Genomic DNA, 22970 nt, shown 5'->3' on the forward strand with positions numbered 1-22970 from the left:
ATTTATTAACCCAGCAAGGTTGGGCTGAACTGTCTAAACAGCTAAAGAAATGGCAGGATGAGGGAAAGGTCTCCTGGAGCTGAGTGATGCTCCACACGCTGCCGGAGCAGGTGGGGCAGATCTGTCCAGCCCTGTCTGAACAGGGGGGCAGCTAAAACCAAAGTATTTTTGTTTCTTACCTGCCATGTATCACCTCACTGCGATGACTCCTTCAATGCAGTAGCTTGTTGGTTGTTTTTCAGAAAGAGGTTTTTGCTTGTTCAGTTCTTCCGCTTGGGTGTTTTATTAAGATGCTGCTTCTGTACATACAGCTAGTTGTGACATGATTTTATGCTTGAACACAATAAAATAAAACGAGTCAAGGAGATAACATACTGAGATAAACAGATGAGCCATGTTTATAAACCATAAGAGTCTCCTAAATTTGATAGCTATCAGTTCTAGCCAATACACCTTGTGATGCTAAAGAAAGAAGAAATCAATATTGCAGAAGCTTTTGCAGAGAATTTATGTGCACACTCTGTTCAGGAGCAGCCCATGAAGACTGAAGCATCGCTAGCACTATGCACTTACTTAGGCAAGGGCTTACAGAGAATTCCCTTGTCGAATTCACCAGCTGTTTCAGGGAATTAAATTAGGTATATATTAGGAATATGGAAATGGGCTTTTAAATATTTTTTTTTCTCCGTGTATCAGTGTATGCCCAGAAGTAGGAAGTGCTATAATAAATTATCAATTATCAAACTCCCTTGAGTCATGCAGCTGAATGGACAATAACAGTGAAGCACAGTCTCTGCTAAAGTTATTAAACATACCTGCTCAAGTTTCTATTTTAAGTGGATTAGTATGGACTGGCTTTCTAATGGGGATTTTCTCCCTCCCAGCCCCTTAAAATAGACTTTCTCTGTATTTAGGTACTATTTTTCCAATTAAGATGAGGTTGTAGAACAAATAGATACTAAAATGCATAAATCAGGATGCTTTTCAAAAAGCATGGAAGAGATAAGGGACGTCAACCCCCCGTGCACGGTCCTCCTCACAGCTGTGAATTAAAATTTAAGAAAGTAAAGGAGAACATATAGGGAAGAACTGGTTGGTGAGAAGAGTTACCAGGCATTAGGAAATAGTTGTGAATTGTCAGCGAGTGTAAACAGGGACTGTGAAGATGGTGGAGGGCAGAGTTAAATGAAGGAGCTGACTCTTGTTCTCCACTGCTCACCATGCGGTTTGTGATGTGATGTGTTCAGATGAGATTTTGGTGGTGTTCAGGCAGGTGAGTAAGTGCCAGATTGGCTCTGTGCAAGTTAAATTCTGTCTTGTCTCAATAGAGAATACAAGATGAAACTGGAAAAATAAGGCAGTGATGGATGTGCAATTGGTTCACTTTATTTAGAGGACTGCTCTGAAATGATTTCTTATTTGTGAATATTAAGTAGCCTCAAGATGTTCAAGCTGAGACAAAAAGGGCTGGGTTTGCATCTTCAGTGTTGCTCTGTTGAAACGTAAAAACGCACCTCTCATTTAATTGTTTTCATGTCATTGTACTTTGTGCTATTAAGAGTCATCAAACTGAAATTCTCTTGTATGTTTGTCCAAAGTGCTTCATGTTTTTGTGTTTACCCTTTTCTCTTTGCTCTCTTTAGAGGGGATGGTTTCAGATTTCATCGGTAATTGTGGGCATTAGTGCTGCTTTACGAGTGCACCAAGCTTTGCAGATCATGGTTTCACATCTTCTCCCTGTACCTGCCAGAGGCCTCTGCAGCGACACTGAGCACTTGCCTGGTCCCTTCCTGTGCTGCAGAGGAAGGAGCTATTGGGCTGGAAACCAATAAAGGGAGAACAACACCAGAACTACGTGTAAACACGTATCTCTGCTCATTGGCAGTAATTTTTTGCCCTAAGGCAAGGTGACAGCAGCACATCCTCACACCAGCAATCAGCTAGATGCGATCGAAATAGACAAGGGGGACAGACAGACACAGAACGGATCCGGGAAAAGTGGATTGTCCAGTCCTTTTGTACAAATGCCCCTTTTTTCTAATCTCACTTTTACCAGTTTGCTTGCTAAGGCATTGTTTTTGTGAATCCTACTTATCAAAGTGTATTTTCCTCTTCCCTGTTCTCTCCTGTTCATGTTTTTTTCCCATCTTGGTACTCTTATTAATATGTCCCTACTTCATTCTTGTTTTCCTTTGAATATCTGAGTAATGAACAACAGTAGGCGCAGAAAGATGACTTTCAGTGTGAACTGTGTTGTGAGTATTTGCTGAGTAGGGAAAGGGGGGGCAATGGGGAGTGACTTTATTCAGCACCGGCTTTCCAGCACTTTCCTTGGCTTCCTGTCTGCCAGGAGAGCTTTCAGACGACCTTTCCGGTATTCCTCTGGTCTTTACATGCATGTTTTCCAAATCTGTTCCACAGGTGCCAACCAAAAAGCTGAAGAAATATGAGAGAGAGTACCAAACAATGCGTGAGAGTCAGCTGCAGCAGGAAGATCCTATGGACAGATACAAGGTACGGGAGGCACTATAGATGCTATATGGGAACCTTTTTCCTCGGCTGAATCCCATGGGGAGTGAGCTGGTCCCAGTGGTTATGCCGAGGCGCGTGTGCTGCACTCCTGTCCCCAGGAAGAGCCGATGCAGATCTTAGGGAAGTCAAGCGGCAGGTGAAATTCATCCCCTTTCTTGAACAAGCATTTTGAACGCTTGGAGTTAGTGGGGTTTTTTCCCAGGAATCTTTCAATCACAATTTGTAATTCTCAAGACATCTGCAAGTAGCCACATATAATATTTTTCTTCTTTCAGTTTATATGTTTGTAGGTAACTCTCCTGCTGTTGCACTTTTACGGGAGATCTTCATGAGACGCAGAAACAAAGGGTGATTCTCAGCTACAGACACAAAAAGGAGAAAACACACAGTGTTCTAGCACAAGCTGTGTGCAGTGGCATCCACAGAGACTCTCGGAAGATGAACTCTTCCTTGACTGATATGATTCTTGGTATTCATCTCTGTTTATATAAAGTGTTAGTGGTTTTTTGTTAATATAATGCCTAGTACAGTGGGACCCAGAGCTCTCCTGGGGTCCCAAGGTACCACTGCAATAGAATTAGTAGTAATAAATATTCTGCTTTAAAGCAGCAGAGAAATAAAGGTTCAGTTATTAATATGATAGCTTGATAGTTCACCAAAAAAGAATAGTTCTTTAGTTTGGATCAGCATTGCTTATCTTTCCAATGTATTTGCTTTTATTGTCACTGCTGCATTCTGCTGCCATCGATTTTTTGTATGTGTGCCTCTAGGCACGTACTTCACTCAGTGTTCAGGATCCACTTATTGTTTACCCTGTTTTGAAAAATTCAGCTTTCTTTAGGTGAAGTTGCCAGAGATGAAGCACTTTACTGCCCATTGCCCAGGTTAGCTGGGAACTGACATTGCTTTCCCATACCTGTACTGTTTACCTGCTGTTCTTGATTGTGCCTTAATACGTTAAGTGACGTTGCAGTTGGTACGGTCTACAAGGAGCGTGGAGTAGTGAATAATCATACAAGGTGCAACAGGTTTACCTGGTCTGTGAATGTAAGGAAAGTGCTCCATGTTCAAAAAACCATAGGATGAAAATCTGTAGTGACTCATAAATGTGATGAGATAGTTACAGGTACAGAGAAAATAAAACTGACTATATTTTTTTAAGTATTTACCTGTGAAAAAAATATGTTTTGAGTGTAGTTCTTTTGATGTCAAAGGGTGCAGATATTATTGTTGGTGAGAACTGGGATTGCTGTAGCAGCTGATAATCAATAGCAAGTCTGACCTATTTAGAAAAAACACAACCTGCTGCTGACTATTTTTCCAGTAGTTCTCTTAGTGTGGAATTAAACTAATACTTAGAATACAAATAAGGCTTTTTTGAAGCTGTGTGGAGGCACATTAACTAGTTAATTTTGGGCGATGGGTGGTGAAGAACATTATGCCCAAGCTGCAAATGAGGACACAGAAAGTGACTCTTTGGCCACTGATTATGTGAGTCACTGTCACAGTCAAGATCCCAGCCCAAGGTTCTGGCTTGCACTTTCGAAAATCTGCGTGTCGTTTTATATTAAGCCGGATTGGGTCTGATCCTCTTAGCGATGCTGTGATTAAAGTGTCCCTGTAACTGGTTAGTTGCACATTAAGTCCAAAGTTCGGATGCATTCTTCAGCTGATGGGTGTCATGGAGAAATGCTTGTAAGTGCTCTCTGTTCCTTTTCTTGCTTTTTGGATTTTATTAGTGTGTCAAGCTGAGGTTGGTAGGAATTGACATTTCAAGAGTGTTTCCAAAGGGCAGCAGGAAACGCAAGCAGTGTGGATCCTTGCAGGCAGAAAACAGGGAGCCAGCTTCGCTTGTCCCTTAAATGATCACTCTGCAGCCCGTGTGTTTAGGAATCCATTTCATTTTGGCAGCATCACCGCTAGGCTTTGCCCAGCTGGGCTTGGTTTGGGAATGGACTGAGCCTGTGCTGCTGAAAAGCCAGCATAGCCTCTGAGCACAGTCTTGCTGTGAGCTCCCTCTGGCCTTACGCACTCTCTGTGCCCTAAAGGACTACATCCTTGTAATTTTTACAGTTTTCCGTCCCAGAACAAAATGAGTTTTTTGTTTACTGCCCAGGGAAGGGATGTTTCTTGGATGGGATTGCTGGAGTAGAGATCTCTATAGAATATTCCTCTTATAGGTCAAGCAGGAAACAGGCTTTCAGTCTGTTACTAGTTTTTAGTTATAGTTGTGTTGTTTGCAGCATGTTACAGTATTTATTACCAACAGAGATTTGTCAGGACAACAGAGACACTGGCACTTCCAAGTTGCAGTGATGAAAGATGTCTTGAGAAAGACACCTGCCTGTGACATGGCCCTCAGTGGAAGTGGCTCAATGGGCTGTTGGGAGAGCAGGTGACAGGCCGTGTGGTGGCAGCGGGGCCCAGGCTGTGCTGCTGCCTCCTCCTCCCGCGCCGTCCCTGCTGTGCACAGAGAACTCACCGGAGCTGGCGCAGCTGTCACCTGCGGGTCTGACCTTCACCCCGGCGTGCAGGGAGATGGGGACTTGAGCAGCCTCCCCGGGGATCCCCAGGGTGGAGATGCTGCCTGCCCGAGGGCAGCTGGGTATGTCCAGGCAGGGAAGGGCTGCTCCAGTCCCACCGACCCCAAAGTCTCCATAAATTCCAGAGAAGGGCTGGTTTTGTGACATCCAGCCTGCCACTAACCAGTCACGTTTTCTTGACAGGTTAAATTCGTGTGCAACAATAAGCTGTGTTACATGCCAGAGGGGTTCCTGCCCAGCTCGTATTTCATGTTGTGATTTGACTTACCAAAAGAACAGGAGTAAAGAGTGCCAATTAATTTTGGAGTTTATTTCCTTCTGTATTTACAAGTATTATCTAGGAAAAGTGTCATTTTTTTTATGGATACCTTTTCATGTTATTTTCTGTGGCTTATAACAATTTATCATTCACATTTTTGTCAGATTTTTTAAAAGGTACAAAAGTAAATATATTTTCAATTGCTGTTTGTCACCAAATTTCATTACTTTTGGTTAAAATAAACTCCAAATTGCCTGTAGAAGCCAGGAAGAAAAGTGAGTTGCATGTGCAAAAAAATATAGCAATATAGTTCAGATTGATCATATATTATGGGGGTTTTATCTGTGTTTGAGAACATCTCATGTAACAGGGTTTTAGTGATTTAATGAGAAATTGCTCGAGTTGAGCTTGTGGCTTCTCTTTTTGAAATAAAGAGGATATAACCATACAGAGAAGGGCGGGAGTTTTGCAAGCAGACCCTGCTTGTGCACACAGTTCTGTTCTGAGTGTAGAAAAGCCTTTTCCTCTGTGGACCATGTTGTGCAATGGACAAGTTGTCTGTCTGAATAAATGTGTAATTTGGATGTAATAGCCTTTTGTGTGTTTGAAGTGGAAGCAAAATTAATACACTGATAATTTTTATTCAGCCATGGTAACTGAATGGTAAATAGAATGAGGAAAAACAAAAGTCTTGATGTGGGTTGTTGTTTGTTTGTTTGTGGTTTTTAAAATAGTGTGCTGGGGCGCTTTTGGGAATGCTGCTTCAGGGTCAACACAGAGAACACAAACCACCTCCGGGAGCCTGGGCATTGCTTCCCAGGAGAGGTTTCCTGGATAGTTGCTGTAAAAGCCTTTTGGCTTTCTAGATGGAGGTTCAGAGGGTTTTCCTTCAGAGCTCCTCCACAATCAAGAGCCCTTTCCAATGGGCTTATGAAGACTTCGCTTTGCCCACATCCAGAAAAGTGAATTTTAACCACTGTTTTCATTCCACCCTTGAGGATCTGTTCATGCCCAAACATCTAGGGTTTGGGTGTTTGCTCAGCAGGAAATGACACTGAATTGCTTAACAAGGTTTGTGCCTCGTTACACCCCGCCTGAGCAGCAGCACAGAGAGGATGCATCATCGGCACTAATCTTGTCAGGAATTGCTCCTCCGTGCTGGCTGGGAGGGAACAGAGGGTGGAGTTCAGCCTCTCCTCTTCCCAGGCTGAGGCTTGCCTGCCACTTTCAATTTGCCGCCTTCTTTCCGCTCAGTGTGTGGTGGACGCTGGAGCATATCCTCTTTACAACTCACAACTAAAAACCCACTGAAGAATCAGCAACTTTTTTTTTTGGTTTTGTTGTCTTTGTTGGTATTAAAAATTATTTTATATCCTGTTTTCACTGTCTTTACACCAATGGTTGAAAGCAGTATTTGGTCTGTGACTTTACAGGAGGTAAGTTTATTTGTGTTTGTATGTATCAGCGGTGTTTGTCCCTTTTGGAAATGCAGTATCCTCCTTTTAAAAGCCAAGCAGAGTTCAGCAGCTGCCTTGTGGAACAGGAAGGAGGAATTTAGGGAAGAGCAATCTCTTATTTTACTGTTTGCAGAAACCGAGCAATGCCGAGAGAAGGAAATCACTGTCATAGTGATGTGTCAGTGGTGTGCAGAGAAAAGGCAGGGAGCTGTCTGTTTACACCAAGGACAAATAGCAGGTCTGACGAGCTGGGTTATGCCAGGTTACAAAACGCTGCCTGTGATGCGAGTCCTGCTGTAACGAACCAGCTCCATCTGTTGAACTTTATGCGTTGCAAAATGGTATTTTATAAAACCCTGTAAATATTTCAGAGCCATCGAAAATAGTTTGGTTATATATTAACCTGCTTTCAGTCAAACCAGCACAAGCGCTGTTTGCTATTTTTGTCTTCAACGGGTAATGTTAGGTTTTATCTAGACATAAGCAGATTAAGAGTTTCCTCCTGAGGAAGGAGGCAGTTTTTCACTGCTAGATCTGGGGGGAGGAGCTGGAAAAGACAAACCGCGAGTACTGCCCTGTGTGGAGGAAGAGTAGAGGTGGCCCTGTAAGAGCCTTTCAGCTGGAAATTAAAAGTATGGGAACGAAATAAGAACATCGCTTAGCTATTGACTGGATGCACAAGGTAAGAGATCTTTAACTTGCGAACAGTGTGCCATGTACATTCTAGTTTAAGAGGAGGATAGCGCATTTCCAACCACGTAGCTTGCTTACCCACTTGTCTGCGAATGCAAAGCAGGAACTTCCAACTTCACATTGTGCGGCTTGCTTTGCGGACACTGAAGCTTTTGGCAAAAGCATAGCAAAAATGTTCAAGCAAACTTCTTTCGGGGTTATTTTGTGGAAGTCTTGAGAATTTGCGGATTTCTCCCTCTAAGCAACATCCCTATGAAAAGGTATTGGTGCTGCAGCACCTGGCAGCAATACCATCCTGATCTGGTCCCAGTGTTTAGGTGAACTCAGGTCTGACTACTGCTCGCTGGCAGTATATGTCTATAAAAATCACCATTTCCAAGACTGTCTGAACAAAATACAGAAATTAAGACATATTGGAGCCTTATTAAAGACTGCAAATTGGTTTTACATTTTGAAGATTATATTAACCTTACAGAAGAAATTTACTTTTGAAAATTCCTTGTCCCAAGCAGAATACAGTGCAATTAAAAAGATCCCCACAGTTATGTGTCTTTTAGCAGTGGTTATTTTAACTGTGTTAAAACATAAGTATTTTACTTACAGTTTCTGTAACAAAACAAGTTATTTAAAGTACAGTCTTTTGGAAAGGAAACAAACTTACTTTCCTGTACAGGGCAGTGCATAGTCACGTTGCACAATAGGGTCGCATTAAGGAGAGAATATTTGCAGAGGTTCAGCTTCCTGCCACAGAGGAAGCTCCCACACAGAAGAGACCTTTTTTAGCATCCTCTTAGGGCTGCACTTGTCCTTTTTAGTTTAAGACAAACATGCAAAAACTTCTTGCAATAGAAATGAAAATTGCAGTTTCATGGTAATGAGCTTGGAAAGAAAAAAGTATCTGAGCATAGCTGGCAAGCAGGAGGAAGTGAAGACAAATGAATAATGTGCTTATGCAAAGAAACCACATTTTGTAGGAAGGCACTCACTGAACAACTCTTGGAAATTTTTTGTTGTGGAAATTTTTTGTTGTCTTAAGTGCTGACATATATTCCTTTTTACTGTTGTTTGTTTTTGTTTTTTTTCTTGGAGAACATAACTTACCTTTCAAGTGAACACAGATCCTTTCTGAAATCTCAGCGTGTAGGTTATTGTTCTTCCACCTATGAGTTTCCACATGAACTTGGTATTTTTCCTTGAGTCTCCATAGTGCACAGATTCCCTTTGCAGTCTCTTTTGGTATGAAAGACCATGATTGTGTGACCGAAGGCCAGCTCATTTTTTTGCTTACAGTCTGAGGAGTGCACCTGTGTGTGCCTCACCTGGCTGTGTTCTTCTGAAGACAAAGATGTGTATTTGATGTGGGCTCCTGGAAGCCCACTGACCCACAGACATCTTTTGAATATGATTCTGTTGCTTAGCCCTAGAAGCAGTCACTGACACTGATTTTTAAAAAACGTGAATTAGTAGCAATTCTGTTCATTCTTCTCTGGTGTACTTACCTTCTTTAGTTAGTGCTCTACGTAGTCACTGCCCGTGCAGAGCGGGTAGGGAGCGCAGTGCAGGAGATGACCAGGGCCTGCGGTCCCAAAGTTCTGCATTCTGTGTTGCCGTGCATTGCCCACCAAGCAGGTTCTGGGCCGTGCTTGGGGTTGGGGAATGAGGTCCCCTCTCCATCTGGCACTTTTTCTCAGCACGTATCCTGAAAAACATGCACCGATGTCAATGATACGAGTTACAAAGAAAGTGCACAAATGGCAATACCTACTTTACAAGCAGTAGGGAGTTCCTTGCTAAATGCTGTTGTTCACTTGGTCCCACGGAAGGTGGGAAGTTGGCACTAGATCATCTACAAAAGGGACTACTTTTATGGATTCCTGCAGACAAAATTTTGTAAAATGGTGCAGGACAGCTTTCTACTGGAAACATGAGTTATCTCTTAACTGGTCCCTGTTTGCTGCTGGGTGGGATTTTATCTGCCTGATTTCTTTTGATGATGAGCAAGCAGAAACTAAGTGCTTTTGTGGAGAGGACTGTGTTTACTTTTGACAGAGGAACCCTACAATCAGTGTGTCCCTTATGTGACACAAACATAACCATCGGGATGTAAGTGGAATTGCTGCATTTGCACTGCTGGCTTAATTCACTGTTGTTTCCCAGAGCAGCAGTCCTGTCTTAATGTGCACTCTTGCCTTCTCAGTGTTTTCCACACACAATATACTCACTTATTGCTCTTTAATATTGATAAGGATTAACTTCCTTTTCTGGTTGTTCCTTTCTTTCTGCAGAGGGAAAACCGCAGGCTCCAAGAAGCAAGCATGCGGCTGGAGCAGGAGAACGATGACCTTGCCCATGAGCTCGTAACAAGCAAAATTGCCTTACGGAATGACCTGGACCAGGTAACACTAACAGAGATGGGTCCCAGCTCAGGCTTGGCAACACCATTTTTAGCAGCCATGCCTTGTGTTAAAGTGAAGCATGGCCACAACATTAGAAGTATAATTACTTGGGCTTTTATTTTCCTGACAACCTCACTTGTAGTTGCAGTCAGAAAAGCCGGATTTCCATGTGCACATAACTGTAGCAATTCAAAGTGGTGTCTTAACAACACTGACTGCACCTTCTCTGTTGTGGATTGTTTCAGAAAATGCAAGCCACAACCTTCAGGCAGGTTGATACCTTTTAAAAGGTATCACTTCTTGAAAGACTAATTTCAAGGGAAGTTGCCTTGCAGAATGTCTGCCACCTTACGTGGAGCTGTTTTTCACAGCAGTTTTAGTACAGCCAGCAGAATTCAAAGATAATGAAGTGGCATGGCACCAAAAATTAGAAGGGCTCCTGGGTGTCCTTTGATAAGTGCTTTTGTTTCCCCATGAAGTCTGTAATGTGTGTGGGCAGCAGCACTCAAAGCCCTTTATCTCAGGGATGACTGTCAGAGAACACTGCACGCAACCCTCCTCTTTCTGGAGTGTTTTAACAGCTACTGTTAGTGTACTGAATACATGAAGGCCATACTCCAGAACACCTCGTGCTTAGTGCCTTGCTCAGTGAGGGGTGTAGTACCTCTTAGATGTAAAATCTTTTCCTGCAAGGGCCTCTCAATTTCATTTCCCATAATTATTTGACTTTCTTTATCAAACCTCAGAATTGTAAACGTTGTTGACCACAGTTGTGCAATTTGTATTCCTCTTTAGTCAGATCCTTGACAGTTAGGCTCTGCTGATCTGGATCCATGGGATTCTACAAATCTGAGCCGTCTTGATGAGCAAACGCAGGCAGATATGCGCTCTGCAGGACAGAGCGGGCAATCTTGTGTGAAGGCTAAAAGCAATGTGCTGAGGTGCTCTATCTTCCCCAGGAGGGGGGAAGTACATCAAGCTGCTGCTGCCTGGCTTGTTTTTTCTCAAGTACCATGGCAGGGCTGCCAAGCACATACCTTTGCCAGTCATGATCCTCGCTCTCCTGCCTTTTAGTAGCCTTTCTGTAGACGAGAGTGGCTCCATGAAGTTTTCGCACACCGCACCTCAGCTCACAGGCACCAAAAGAAAAGCTGTGTGCTGCTCCAAGGACAAGTGATACCATACACCTCTGCAGCTGCTTGGAGAACCTAGAATGAACACACAGAATGACAAAAGATTTATAGTTCCTTCAAAGCATATCTTAAACAGGTCTTTCATGGAAAATATCCTTGTCATCCCTGAGTTCTTTTGTTTAAGATTTTCCATTCTTCCACTGATTGTTTCCTTTCTCCCATACAGTCATATATACACTAGGCAGTGCAGGAATCCTCAATTGGTCCCTTCAGTCATGGCCCTGCTGGAGCTGCTGCCACTAACACTCTCGTTAATAATTAACACTGTGGCAGATAGATAAGCTAATACCACTGGCTGTGGCAGAAAAACAAACTGCAACTCAGAGATAAGTTTTGTAGTGTTTTTTGTTGTTTACAATACCATTTCCCCTCTTGTATTTTCAGCAAACTAGGTATTATTTGAGCACAGCTGTTAGCTGTTCTAGCACCTAGTTACTGAACAGGAGGGATGTGATACAGTGTGTATCTCCCAGCTGGGGAGGGCACCAGAACAGATCCAGACACTGATGATCGGTGAGGACAGTGCTCTCAAAACCAAAGCGTTCCCAATATGTTTCACCTTAAGCTTGACCCTTCAGAGAAAGGAGAAAAATATTATTGTCCAGTACACACACAGTATCGAGTTTCTCCAGGTAATACTTATTTGCGCTGATAAACCATTTTATCTGGTGGTCCTGTTTGTCTCTTTTATACTTATCTTTGCCTGGTAAGATACAGTGCAGACACCTAACATTTTCTATAATATCTGGCTTCCCCACTTACAGATACAAAAATGGCATGAGTTACCTAGAGTTACACAGGAGCTAAATAATGCTGCCCTCACTTAGATTAATATTGTTCCCAACAAAAATATTCTATACATCATTGTGTTTGGTTTGTATTAGGACATAGTATCTATGCTTGTCATCTGGCAAAAGTTGCAGAGTTGTTGAAGCACAATGAAATAACTGAGAAAATAGCTACTTGAAAAGGGAATTTCATTTAAACAATAGGTTAAGTGAGCCATCAGAGGGCAGGAAAATGCAATCCGGGAACCTGAATCTGCAGTATTAGTGAGTGGTATATACAATGCATGTGTGTTGGCACAGGTAACATCTGATTTTCACCAGCATTTCTGATTCTAGGCTGAAGATAAGGCAGATGTTTTGAACAAGGAACTTCTCCTGACCAAACAGAAACTAGTGGAGACTGAGGAAGAGAAACGGAAGCAGGAAGAGGAAACTGCTCAGGTAAGGCATCCTCCAACTTTTCCCATTTAGCAAGCAAAAAGGCATGCAGAAAAACACGAATTTGTTGCAGTTTCAAAAGGATTTTGTCTTCAAAATGCAGTCACAATTAAAAATCTACAATGCTGGGGTATTTTTTTTTTAAGTACGTTTTCCAGTGTTTTCCTTTACTTGAGCTCCAAATGTTCAGTTTTCCATACTTTATCCTCTTCCCAGGATTATAATAATATTTCACTGGTGGTGAGCAATCACAACTAAGGAGCCATGATCAGACCTCTTAATTATCTGAACAAGGAGATGGAGGAGCTGTTGCCTTTTAAGAGGCCATTCTGGATTCAGCTGCTGGTTCACTGAAATAAAGCCATGAACGTTTCTCTCTCAAGCTAAAACCAGCGGCAGAACAGAGTTAAGAGCTGGGAGAATTTTGCAAGATGTTCAATCATAGCTTTTTAATCCTGCGTATCTGATGTGCTGAACACTGACATGATCAAAAATGATACCATGGTTTTTATTTTTGCCATTTGACAACATTGACTACAGCAATCAAATGGTAATTCTTGTATCTCTCTCAAATAGAGGTTGCTAAATTCTCTGTTTGCTATAAACAAGGCAATGGAGGCCTTTTTCCTGCTGAAAGTGCTCTCAAAATGTAGTGGTTCTGAACAGTGGAGGAATGTGTTAGCTGTATTTTAACACAGTACCACTCTGTACTTCTGTTACAGAGAGGAGTGATGGTGCTGAGAGGGTCTTCTCCCTGTTTCATCTCCAAATACACAATCTCTCTGCTCTTACCTGCTGTGACAGTGTGCAGAAAAACAAAATCTGTAAAATCCATTTAATAGTAGTGCTTGTTTAGTGTTCTGTGGACCACTCTGCAGCACCATTTAATGCAGAGAATTACCCTATGGGAGAATTCTCTAAGCAGGGATACACTGTACAAGAGTCTAGACTTTGTGGTTCTAAATGAATATAATAAGTATTCATATATTGAGTAAATCAGACTTTTGTCTGAAGAACTGGAATTTGGTAAGAAAAAAGCGGTAGAACTGTTGTAAACGCAAAAAGACTTTGAGAGAACAATCTGATGACACATTTTGAGACCTTACTATGTAACCTCTCTCCTTCAATTCCTAGCTGAAGGAAGTCTTCAGGAAGCAGCTAGAGAAGGCGGAATCTGAGATCAAGAAAACCACAGCCATTATTGCAGAGTATAAACAGGTACTGTTCTGGAGACGCTTCCTCACATTTATTTGTCAAGTTCTGAGGTGAATTTTCAGAGTTGCAGATCTCATCTTTATACTACATTTCAGGCTCTCAGAATGCAATCATTCTTATTTGTCATAAATAGTTTTGTAGTTTTCCTAATAGTCTCCTAATTTAGGGAATCAGCAATAAACTGTCTTTGAGCTAATTTTAGTACTGTAGGGTGAATGCTTCTTTGCTCTGTGACATAACACAGCGTAAACATTCTAAAGCAATTAATCCATAAAATGTTCTGGTCTCCGTGTTCAGGTTCTGTACTGAATATTGCCATTTTTTCAGTCTCAGCAGCAGTGGATTTGTTAAGGAAGAACGCATATACCTGAGTGAAGCAGAATTTAAGAAATGTTGTCTCTGACAAAAAGAATTGTTAAAAAGCACAGTTTATATTTTACTATAGTAAACGTTAGCTAAGAGACTGCTTTCTTACTTTCTTTGCTCCAGATTTGTTCTCAGCTGAGTACCAGGCTGGAAAAACAACAAGCAGCCAGTAAAGATGAACTGGAAGTTGTGAAGGTGAGAATGATGCCTCAACATACGGCATGTTTCTAACACAAGTGTTGCTAAATGCCAGGGATACAGAACAAAACGTGAATTGCAGTCTTACATCCACTCTGCTGCATTGATGGCCCCACATGCATTTTTCATCAGATGTAAATAAGGAAAGGGTTTATATCCTTTCACAGTTCTTTATCTTGTGTCAGACAGGGTGGGACTCTCAAACTGAAGTGCATATAGTGCTTGGCTTTTCTTTTTCCTGTTGAAATGTATAATTTGGCAAAAAGTGTAGAGAGAGAGAAAACGTGTTGCTTCTCTAGAGTGCACAGTGGAGGAGTCAGAACTGGCTGAATTGGAAACTGTTTACATTTGAGTTTCTATAATTTAAGCAGAGTTGGTTTAAGTCACTGCCACAGTTTGGGCCATCCCCAGAATTTCCATAGCAGTTCCTTCCCCTTTTCTAACTCCCTCATCAGGAACATCCACACTAGAGGTAAATGTTTCCTCATCAGGTAATAATTCCATCCCTCTGCTCTGTCAGTACTGAGTAGGCAGAATTGTCTTCCCTCTGCTGTAGTTTCTAGTTGTTTCTTTAGTACTCATGCTGAAACGGATCTTTTGCTTTATGTTATTATTAAAAAAATAATAATTCTGGGATTGATGTTCTATAGTCTGCTGAAATAATTCAATATCTCATTTTAGTTTGTGCAAGCCAGGCCAGCTGTGCTACTTCTTCAGCCATGAGTAACTGGTTCCCCTCTCCAGGTAGCACAAGAACCTTATTGTTGTGTGTCAGACGTCACTGGCAAAAAGGGACAACCCCTGTGATGCCAAAGAAGCACCTGCAGGACAGTACTGGCCCTCGCAGTGAGCACAGGCTGCTTGCTTGCTTCTGGAAACATGGAAAAGCTACCTGACATTCTTTAAAATATCAAAATCTGTATTAATTTGGTCACATGCTTTTATGGAAGACTAAAAGTTCCTAGAGTGTAATTTACTCTTCTGAATTGTGCTGGCATAAATACTGCAAAATATTACAAAATTCTGGTAGCAAGAGGGCTTGAGTAAGTCTAATCTAGGAGCAAAGCCTCTGGGCTTAGACAGAGCATACTGAGTAGATTTTAGGAATTTTTATCTTGCTTAATATACCCTGGAAATTGTTCATGAGCTTCTCAAATTCTTTTCAAGTCAAATCTGAGAACTGCAGTACTAGATAGTTCAAGATTACTGACAGAAAGGCAGTCTGAGATTAAAAATGGCAGAGCAACTCCTGTAACATGGATTAAAAGTGAGCTTTCTGGATATTTCAGGGTAAAGTGATGGCCTGCAAACACTGCAGTGAGATTTTCAGTAAGGAGGGGGCACTGAAGCTGCCTCCTGTAAGCACGGATAATAAAGGCATAGAAACAGATGATGAGAAGGACGCACTGAAGAAGCAGCTGAGAGAGATGGAGCTGGAACTCGCACAGACCAAACTGCAGCTTGTGGAAGCCAAGTGCAAAATTCAGGTATGTGGATTCCAAGTACAGCAGGGCAGTTTCCTTAACCTCATTGTGCTCAGTCCAAATTACTCTGAATCATGCAAAAAAAAGGTTCCAAAAGGAAAGATATACCTGTACCACTGTGTATCTGTGAACTCCTGCAATGCTTTTGTCTTAAAAAAGAAAGGAGGTTTTCACTTGTATATTTAAGTATCTTCTGCTGTTTCTGCAATTTCAATCTGCCTACTCTCCCCAGTGCCTGGGAGATTGCAAGGAAAGTGCTGGATTGCAGGGACTGAGTTTGAAGGTGCTGTTTTATTAATTAATTGGTTTTTGATTGATTCTGACTATTGTGCTTTCTTAGGAGCTGGAGCACCAGAGAGGAGCCCTTATGAATGAAATCCAAGCTGCCAAAAACTCTTGGTTTAGCAAAACCCTGAACTCTATCAAAACGGCCACAGGCACCCAGCCACCGCAGCAGCCTCAGCCGCCCCTGCCACCCAAGGAGGGCAGCACATAGTTCCAGCCAGAGCCGACACAAGAGCACAAAGAACAACACAACTGGAACCCTGGGGGATTCTTCCAGTGGTCTCTCCTCTTGGGGAAAGGACAAAAAGGCAGGAGTGCAGGCTTGAAGTGAAATTCTTCAGTGTTTTTTGTTCATTCTGATGTGACCCTTTTCAAAAGGGAAAAAAAAAATTCCTGTTTTATGTTGAATTCTTACTTCCCAAACTGCCTTGCTGAAAGCCACGTTCTGATACCTTCATACTTTTACACTTTATTTTATATGACTAGATGTTAAATAAATACTTCAAAACTAGGTCTTTAATACATTACTAATTATTCAAAGTTATTTTTATCTTGCATAGAAGGTTTTTTCTTCTTCTGGAGGAAGAGAGAGAATGTAAATTGTAAAGTACTGACACATAATCTCTTCATAGAAAGCACAGTGTAAGAAGTACTAGTGTGTGTGCGGGTGTCTAGGATAACTCACGCCCTGGGACCATCTCAGAAGTCGATGGCAGTAACTGCGTCCTGCAGAGAAGCACTTTTTGTAAAGCTTAGACCATAGCAAAGATAGTCGCGTGCTCTCTTTGCACAATTGTTTATGAGCTTCCCTAGTAATTTCTTAGTTCTGATTGTTTTTTCTTCAGAAATGCAAGTAGTGAAGTTCTTTGTAGCACTGTTGTTTAAAGGCTATTTACAGCTGAACTGGAATTTAACATAAAGTTATCTAGTTCTCTTTTTTATTTAATGTTTATACTAAGAATTCTAAGAAATAATTCCTTCCACTGGGATAAAGGGAAAACTGTTCAGCATTTTTGATGTTTTTGCTGAGAAGCAAAGACCTTGCATTGTTTTGACCTCTTGTAAATCCTGTGCGATAAAAAGTAGGTTTTGTGAAAAAAAAGTAATGAAAACCTTTCCCTGGGTCTACAAATTTGGAATTTGACACTGAAATGAGGCATCAAATAAAAAACCGAAAAGGCTTGTGCTGCACTGATACATAAAACATCACACAATATCTGTTTACTACAAGGATTTGATTAGGAAATGCAACATTGGTGTTACTTATTTTTATAAAAACAAACATTTTCAAGTGGAATACAATACCTCGACTTTCCCATGGGGTAGACTTCTCTGATGATTCCCAAACCTGCCTGGTTGTTTAATCTCTCTTAAGGTAAGAAAATTCAAAAGCATTTGTTCTGACTGAATATAAAGTGTTTATAGGAATACTTATTTCATGGAAAATTAAACTATTGCTCGAACTGATGGAATATTTTTTTAATTATACTTGTCATGTCTAAAGATGGTCTTGCAGGTAAATAGAATTGCTGGACTAAAGGCTGTGTATTAATTGTTCCATTTACAAAATTGTTTGAGGGACATTAGTTCTGACTTTTTTTTTTTAATTATTTTTAATCTAAGGAATGCCATATCTTGTCAGTTTTGTACAATAAAATTCAATGGTACCCATCTTGTGCTTTGTTGTCAAGCTTAATTGTGAATTACTTGAAACAGGGTAGTACAAATTTAATGTTACCTGTGCCAAAGGAAGTCAGCTCTTTGAAGTAGAGATCAAAATACAATCACTATCCTGAGACTGCTATCCTGCAACGAAATTCTCTCTTCTAAATGTACAGAGATTAAAAAAAAGTTGGTATTTTAAAATGCAAGAACAGTGATTATCTGGAAATACTAATACGGGGGGGAAAGCAGAAGGAGTTTCTTTTGTAAAGATTAGGAAAGATCATTTTTGCTGGTCACTTTGTTGCTAGTAATATTTGCATAAATGTTTCCATTCCCTTGCCTGTCTAAACCTGGCATTAGTCATTCACTTACCAGTACTGCCTCAAACTCAAACTGCATAATAAATGTTGAAGTGACATTTAAGAATACATGGTGAACATCTGATGGTTACATTTTAGAGTATTGTGCCAATGAGTGACACTGATGGTTTGATAAGTATCAAATTTTGTATTTCATTTATCATAAATGATATTTAGAAGTGGATTTAAAACCTTGATTGGAAAAATGCAGTAATAATTAAAACAACAACAACAACAACTCTGAATCCCTGAGCAGCTGAGTTAACGTAACAGCTCACTGCTGCTCAAAGATCTCACCCCTCCAACTCCCAATTGTAGTCGTGTCCCTGTCCTTGTTATGGCACTTACTGGAGATGATTAAAAATAATTAAAAAATATATATATTTGGGTGGAATTCCCCCTTCCCCTATTAGTCTTTTGCCAAGTTAGTAAGTTAAATAATCTCAAAGAGTCTAATAAGTACAAGAGGATCATGAAAGTGGGACTTCCCCAGTTCATCAAAAAAGAATGTTAAATAAGCTCACCACGTTTCGTGGAACTAGCTTTGACCCATCATCCTTCTCAGTGTAGCAGCTCTTTGACTTTGGAAGTTGAGTTTTCTGTGACAAAACCATTATTTCCTACCTGCTAGCCATGATGATTTCAAAACTTTATAGGATGGAAGCTGGCTCACATCAGCAAAAAAAGTTCCAGAAGGCACTCGCTGCATTATCACTCTTGGCAATGACATAAATGCAGTAAACAATTCTCACCTTCCATCTGTAAATCCAAGGTAGTGTTTGTAGCAGGGGCATTTGGAAGAGTAATATTTATGTGGGAACTCTTGTCTGCTCAAAATGACTGAAAGAACAAGAAAATAGCTCTATGGTATTACTTTGATGAATCAGCATAGTTGAAAGAAGAGAGGAGCAAAATGGCAGGATTAAACCAGGGAAGCTAAAATTCTACCTGCTGACTGTACATGCTATTCTGAAACTTGGCTTTCTGTGAGAAAACAAATCTGGGTTTTAATTAGCCCTTTCAGCAATATGTGATAGAGCTACCAGAATGCACATCCCAGACCGACGGATCTGTCGGGCATAGCTGGCTTATCAGCTGTTCAGGCAGAAACACTTTCAAAGTCTCACTGAAACTTATTTTCATGTGGTACTGGAACAGCTAACAGAGCTCATAAGTCTGCAGTGATAAGTATTTTTTTTTTCCTGAGTCAGTATTAAACTATGAAACATATTAAAAGTAATTTGAATTTTATAAATATATATGTGGAGCTAAATCTCATTTTTTTAATTTTGTTGAGAGTGCACAGTTCTGAAATAAAGCCTTTACTTTGCTTAAGGACAAACGTCTAAAGAATATTTTTTAGTACAACTGTTACATCTTGTTGGATTCTAATCTGTTCCCAAGATGCCCAACATGAGGAAAAAAAAAAAACCACAACTTTTTTCACTTTAAAAATAAGTTGGTTTTACTTTGACTGTAACTCTTTACAGGATAAATGAAGCAAGGCGAATTTAGTTATATATGGTACATCTGTGAACTAGTCTTGTATTATCTTTGTGAATCAAACTTAATGTTCTAAAGTAATAAGACACATTTCACTTAGTTTAACGAATTCTAAGTGTACCCAGAGAGTAAAACAATAAAATAGAAAATATAATCTGCGGTCTTAATCCAACAAACTGCAAAATCCCTGAGGTCTGTAAAACCAGTCTCAGGAAAGGTAGTCAGCCAGTCATCAGTACTGCCAGCTGACAAACACAGCCTTGTCCTATCCATTAATTAGTATATTTACTAATTTGCTACAGCTACATTAAATTTCTTACCTCATTAAGCATTCTTTTTCCTTGTTAGACACTTTAAGGGACTTCTCTTGGCTAGCCTTAGAAATTTCTTTTAGGATAGATGCTTTCACCTGTGCCATTGTGTTAAAAACAACTCAAAATTAAAGTAGCCATTTACAAGGGGAGACGGAGATAAAAAGAAAGTCAAGAACAGCAAGAATTCAGCCCCTTGACAAAGCATGAAGTATCCCATTGACTTCAGAGTTACCATATCACTCACTGACTGAATTTAGTAGTAAATAATCTGAATTTACTGGCACTGCAGTATCAAAACTTGGAAGCTATGTAAGTCATGTTTTATCCGCAGGATCAAGGTAGGGCTGTTCCCTTCTATCTGTTAAGTAGCTGCAGTGAAATCTATGAAACTGCTTGCATGTGTGGGAAAACTATGCCTCTTGTTTTGGTTTACTGTTAGACTCAGGGATAATTGGCATACTTCTGCATAATCTAATAAGCCTAAATACCTTTGGCATACTTCTGCATAATCTAATAAGCCTAAATACCTTTTGGCATTGGAAACAGAAACACTCTTATATTACAACACTGGTTTTCTTCCAACTACTACAGAGAAAACCTTAGTATGTGTTACTGTTGGAATGTGCAAATCAGGGCAGAGGTTTTCTCTGGAGTAGGGACTGTCCCACCTGACCAGCACATTACAGCTGAACCCTATAGAGCAGGCTGCTGTGCAAACCACTGGCTGCACAAGACGTGCAATGCCAGGTATACCCAGTGCTGTGAGTACATGCAGCATCAGGCATCACATCGTTCTTGCAAACAAAAAGGCTTGAATGAAATTATTTTTCCATCTATTATGCTAATATCCTACTGGGAGCTGTCCCACCACCTCCTTCCAAGTAATAATACTAAGGGGAAACACTCAAGTTTGGGCCTGTCAAGTTAGGTTAGGTATACACCACAGCAGCCTTTAAAACGGGGCTAATCCATAGGGGTGGGTATTGGGAAACTCGAAGAATTTGCAACTGGATAAATAATACTCACCATTAACCAAGATCCTGTCTTTCCCAAGTCAGAAATCTATGTAATTTATTTCAAGATTGCGAGTTAACACGTACAGGTTAATCCTCCAGGAATACAGGGCTCTCAATTTCTCCTGGATTCCAACTGCTTTGCTACTGAATGTATTTCATGCTATTTTTACCCGAAAAAGAAAAAAAAAGATATGGGTAGAGAATTAGGACATTACTTCCTCTTATTTTCTTATTTGGTGAGACTTGCTTTTATTTAACCTGTAAAGGAATATATATGTATCTTTGGAAAACTATATCTTATATATAGAATAATATATAGGAAACTGAATCACAAGGGGATAAATACATCTAAAGGATATGGTATCATAAATTTTGTTTGTGATTTGATACCACCAAAATCCTGGGCTGTACTAATTTCCTTTCAGTTTCTCTTATTTTTATATTTTATATAATACATGGATGGTACTTCCAATGCAAACAAGAGCAGATGTTCTCAGATTTTTCTCCAGATCCCAATTCCTTCCTTTCAATAATACCTGGGCTTGCACTGGTACTGATCCCACCTGCAAAAGCTGTGCCAGGAGCTCTCTTGAGCTATGGAAACTGTTGCTTTCCCATGGAAGAAGGTTTTCTGGCTTCTCTGACCTGGGAAAAGATGGCACATGAATGCAGAAAGGGGTCTAATGAAGCACGATCCAGATCAGAGTCTGCCATTCCAGGTGGATTCACTTCAGCAAATGGAAAACAGCAGCTTAAAAACTCTGACTCCACTACAATAAAGTTTTCCAGGTTTGGAGTTGATATTTGTAATATAGGTGTGTCCCAAGTACGCAAATCCTAAAGAGTGAGGAAAAAAGAGCATCATATCAGACTTTAAACTGAGAACAATCCAGTACTGCCAGATCTTGTGTAACAAAGCCACGTATTATATAAAGTATAATATGGAAATATGTGTAATGCTTGTTATTAAAAGTGCAATTCAATGTCCATGGTCACAACAAATGTTTACTTTTTTAATTGTTACAGAATTGTTTGGATCAGTACCTTGTTATCATTGTGTGAACGATGCCTTGTAAAATAAATGGAAATGCAAACAAAACGGGAATAAGGTTCTTATTTTGACAAGCCATTTACTTAAGAAACAGCTGAAATCTGTTTGCAATGATGAACAGCTGAAGGTTGTTTTTTTTAATCATGTTTTCTGATAGAGGTCACTCCAGCTGGTTATTTTCAAGCAGTTCTGTTGCACTAGGACACAGTGACTCAGCAGATACACTGTCCAAAATGGGTATATACTAATGTAGCTAATTCCAACCCATGCATTAGGATAACGTTCTTGTTCACAAGAGGTAACCTGTTGCACAGGAGTCTAGCTGTCAGGCACTGTACTCGAGAGCTGCTGAGCCACCTTCGGCCTCTGCTTCACATACTAGTCTGAGGTCTCCAGCACAGAGAACGTACTGGTAAATACACTTTTCTTGAAGGTTGTTGATATATAGCAATGGGGCCATAGGAGTTGTTGTTGAGGACTTTATGCTTCCCTAGAGTACACAAGAGAAATCACAGAATCACAGAATGTCAGGGATTGGAAGGGACCTCGAAAGCTCATCCAGTGCAATCCCCCTGCCGGAGCAGGAACACCCAGATGAGGTTACACTTGAAGGCGTCCAGGCAGGTTTTGAATGTCTCCAGAGTAGGAGACTCCATAACCTCCCTGGGCAGCCTGTTCCAGTGTTCTGTCACCCTCACTGAGAAGAAACTTCTTCTCAAATTTAAGTGGAACCTTTTGTGTTCCAGTTTGAACCCCTTACCTCTTGTCCTATCATTGGTTGTCACCGAGAAGAGCCTGGCTCCATCCTCCTGACACTCACCCTTTATATATCTGTAAACATTACTGAGGTCACCCCTCAGTCTCCTCCAAGCTAAAGAGACCCAGTTCCCTCAGCCTTTCCTCATAAGTGAGATGCTCCACTCCTTTAATCATCTTTGTTGCCCTGCATTGGACTCTCTCCAGCAGTTCCCTGTCCTTCTTGAACTGAGGGGCCCAGAACTGGACACAATATTCCAGATGTGGTCTCACCAAGGCAGAGTAGAGGGGAAGGAGAACTTTTCTCGACCTACTAACCAGCCCCCTTCTAACACACCCCAGGATATGCAAGTGAGCCATGAAGCAGCATGTCTGAAGGAAGAGACAGGGAGCAGAGGAAAACAGCAAGAAATGGAAAGCTAACTCATAGCAGAGAAGCGCAGGGGAGCAACAACAGGA

The 22970-nt window shown here is 40.8% G+C and overlaps 1 protein-coding gene and 1 long non-coding RNA gene across 9 annotated transcripts in view; one reads left to right on the forward strand and one right to left on the reverse strand.

The window, feature by feature from the left end:
• Positions 1-17519, forward strand: part of RABGAP1L (RAB GTPase activating protein 1 like) — a gene marked incomplete at its 5' end in the record, with an annotated part of 227171 nt that extends 209652 nt beyond the window's left edge. For 4 of the 7 annotated variants that reach the window (XM_082054683.1, XM_082054684.1, XM_082054686.1 and 1 more), the window contains 7 exons: positions 2422-2514; positions 9770-9880; positions 12198-12302; positions 13434-13517; positions 14004-14075; positions 15368-15565; positions 15903-17519. In XM_082054683.1, coding sequence (XP_081910809.1) covers positions 2422-2514; positions 9770-9880; positions 12198-12302; positions 13434-13517; positions 14004-14075; positions 15368-15565; positions 15903-16058 — 819 coding nt within the window. In that variant the 3' untranslated portion in view covers positions 16059-17519. Of the gene's footprint in view, positions 1-2421; positions 2515-2807; positions 6028-6479; positions 6771-7312; positions 7474-9769; positions 9881-12197; positions 12303-13433; positions 13518-14003; positions 14076-15367; positions 15566-15902 lie in introns of those variants that run through there. The other 3 variants (XM_082054688.1, XM_082054689.1, XM_082054685.1) reach the window with 3 other exon arrangements.
• LOC309440711 lies at positions 1299-21793 on the reverse strand. Of its 2 annotated transcripts, XR_014184247.1 has the most exons (4): positions 18624-21793; positions 10918-11088; positions 8984-9183; positions 1299-2436 (listed from the first exon to the last, which is right to left on the reverse strand). It is a non-coding gene; the product is annotated as an uncharacterized lncRNA (long non-coding RNA). The 2 variants fall into 2 exon arrangements; XR_014184248.1 differs by lacking the exon at positions 1299-2436 and having other exon boundaries at positions 8554-9183.
• Positions 21794-22970: the final 1177 nt, after the last annotated feature.

This window comes from Streptopelia decaocto (assembly GCF_964273445.1).
Source record: "Streptopelia decaocto genome assembly, chromosome: 5".
NCBI classification, from domain to species: Eukaryota; Metazoa; Chordata; class Aves; order Columbiformes; family Columbidae; genus Streptopelia; species Streptopelia decaocto.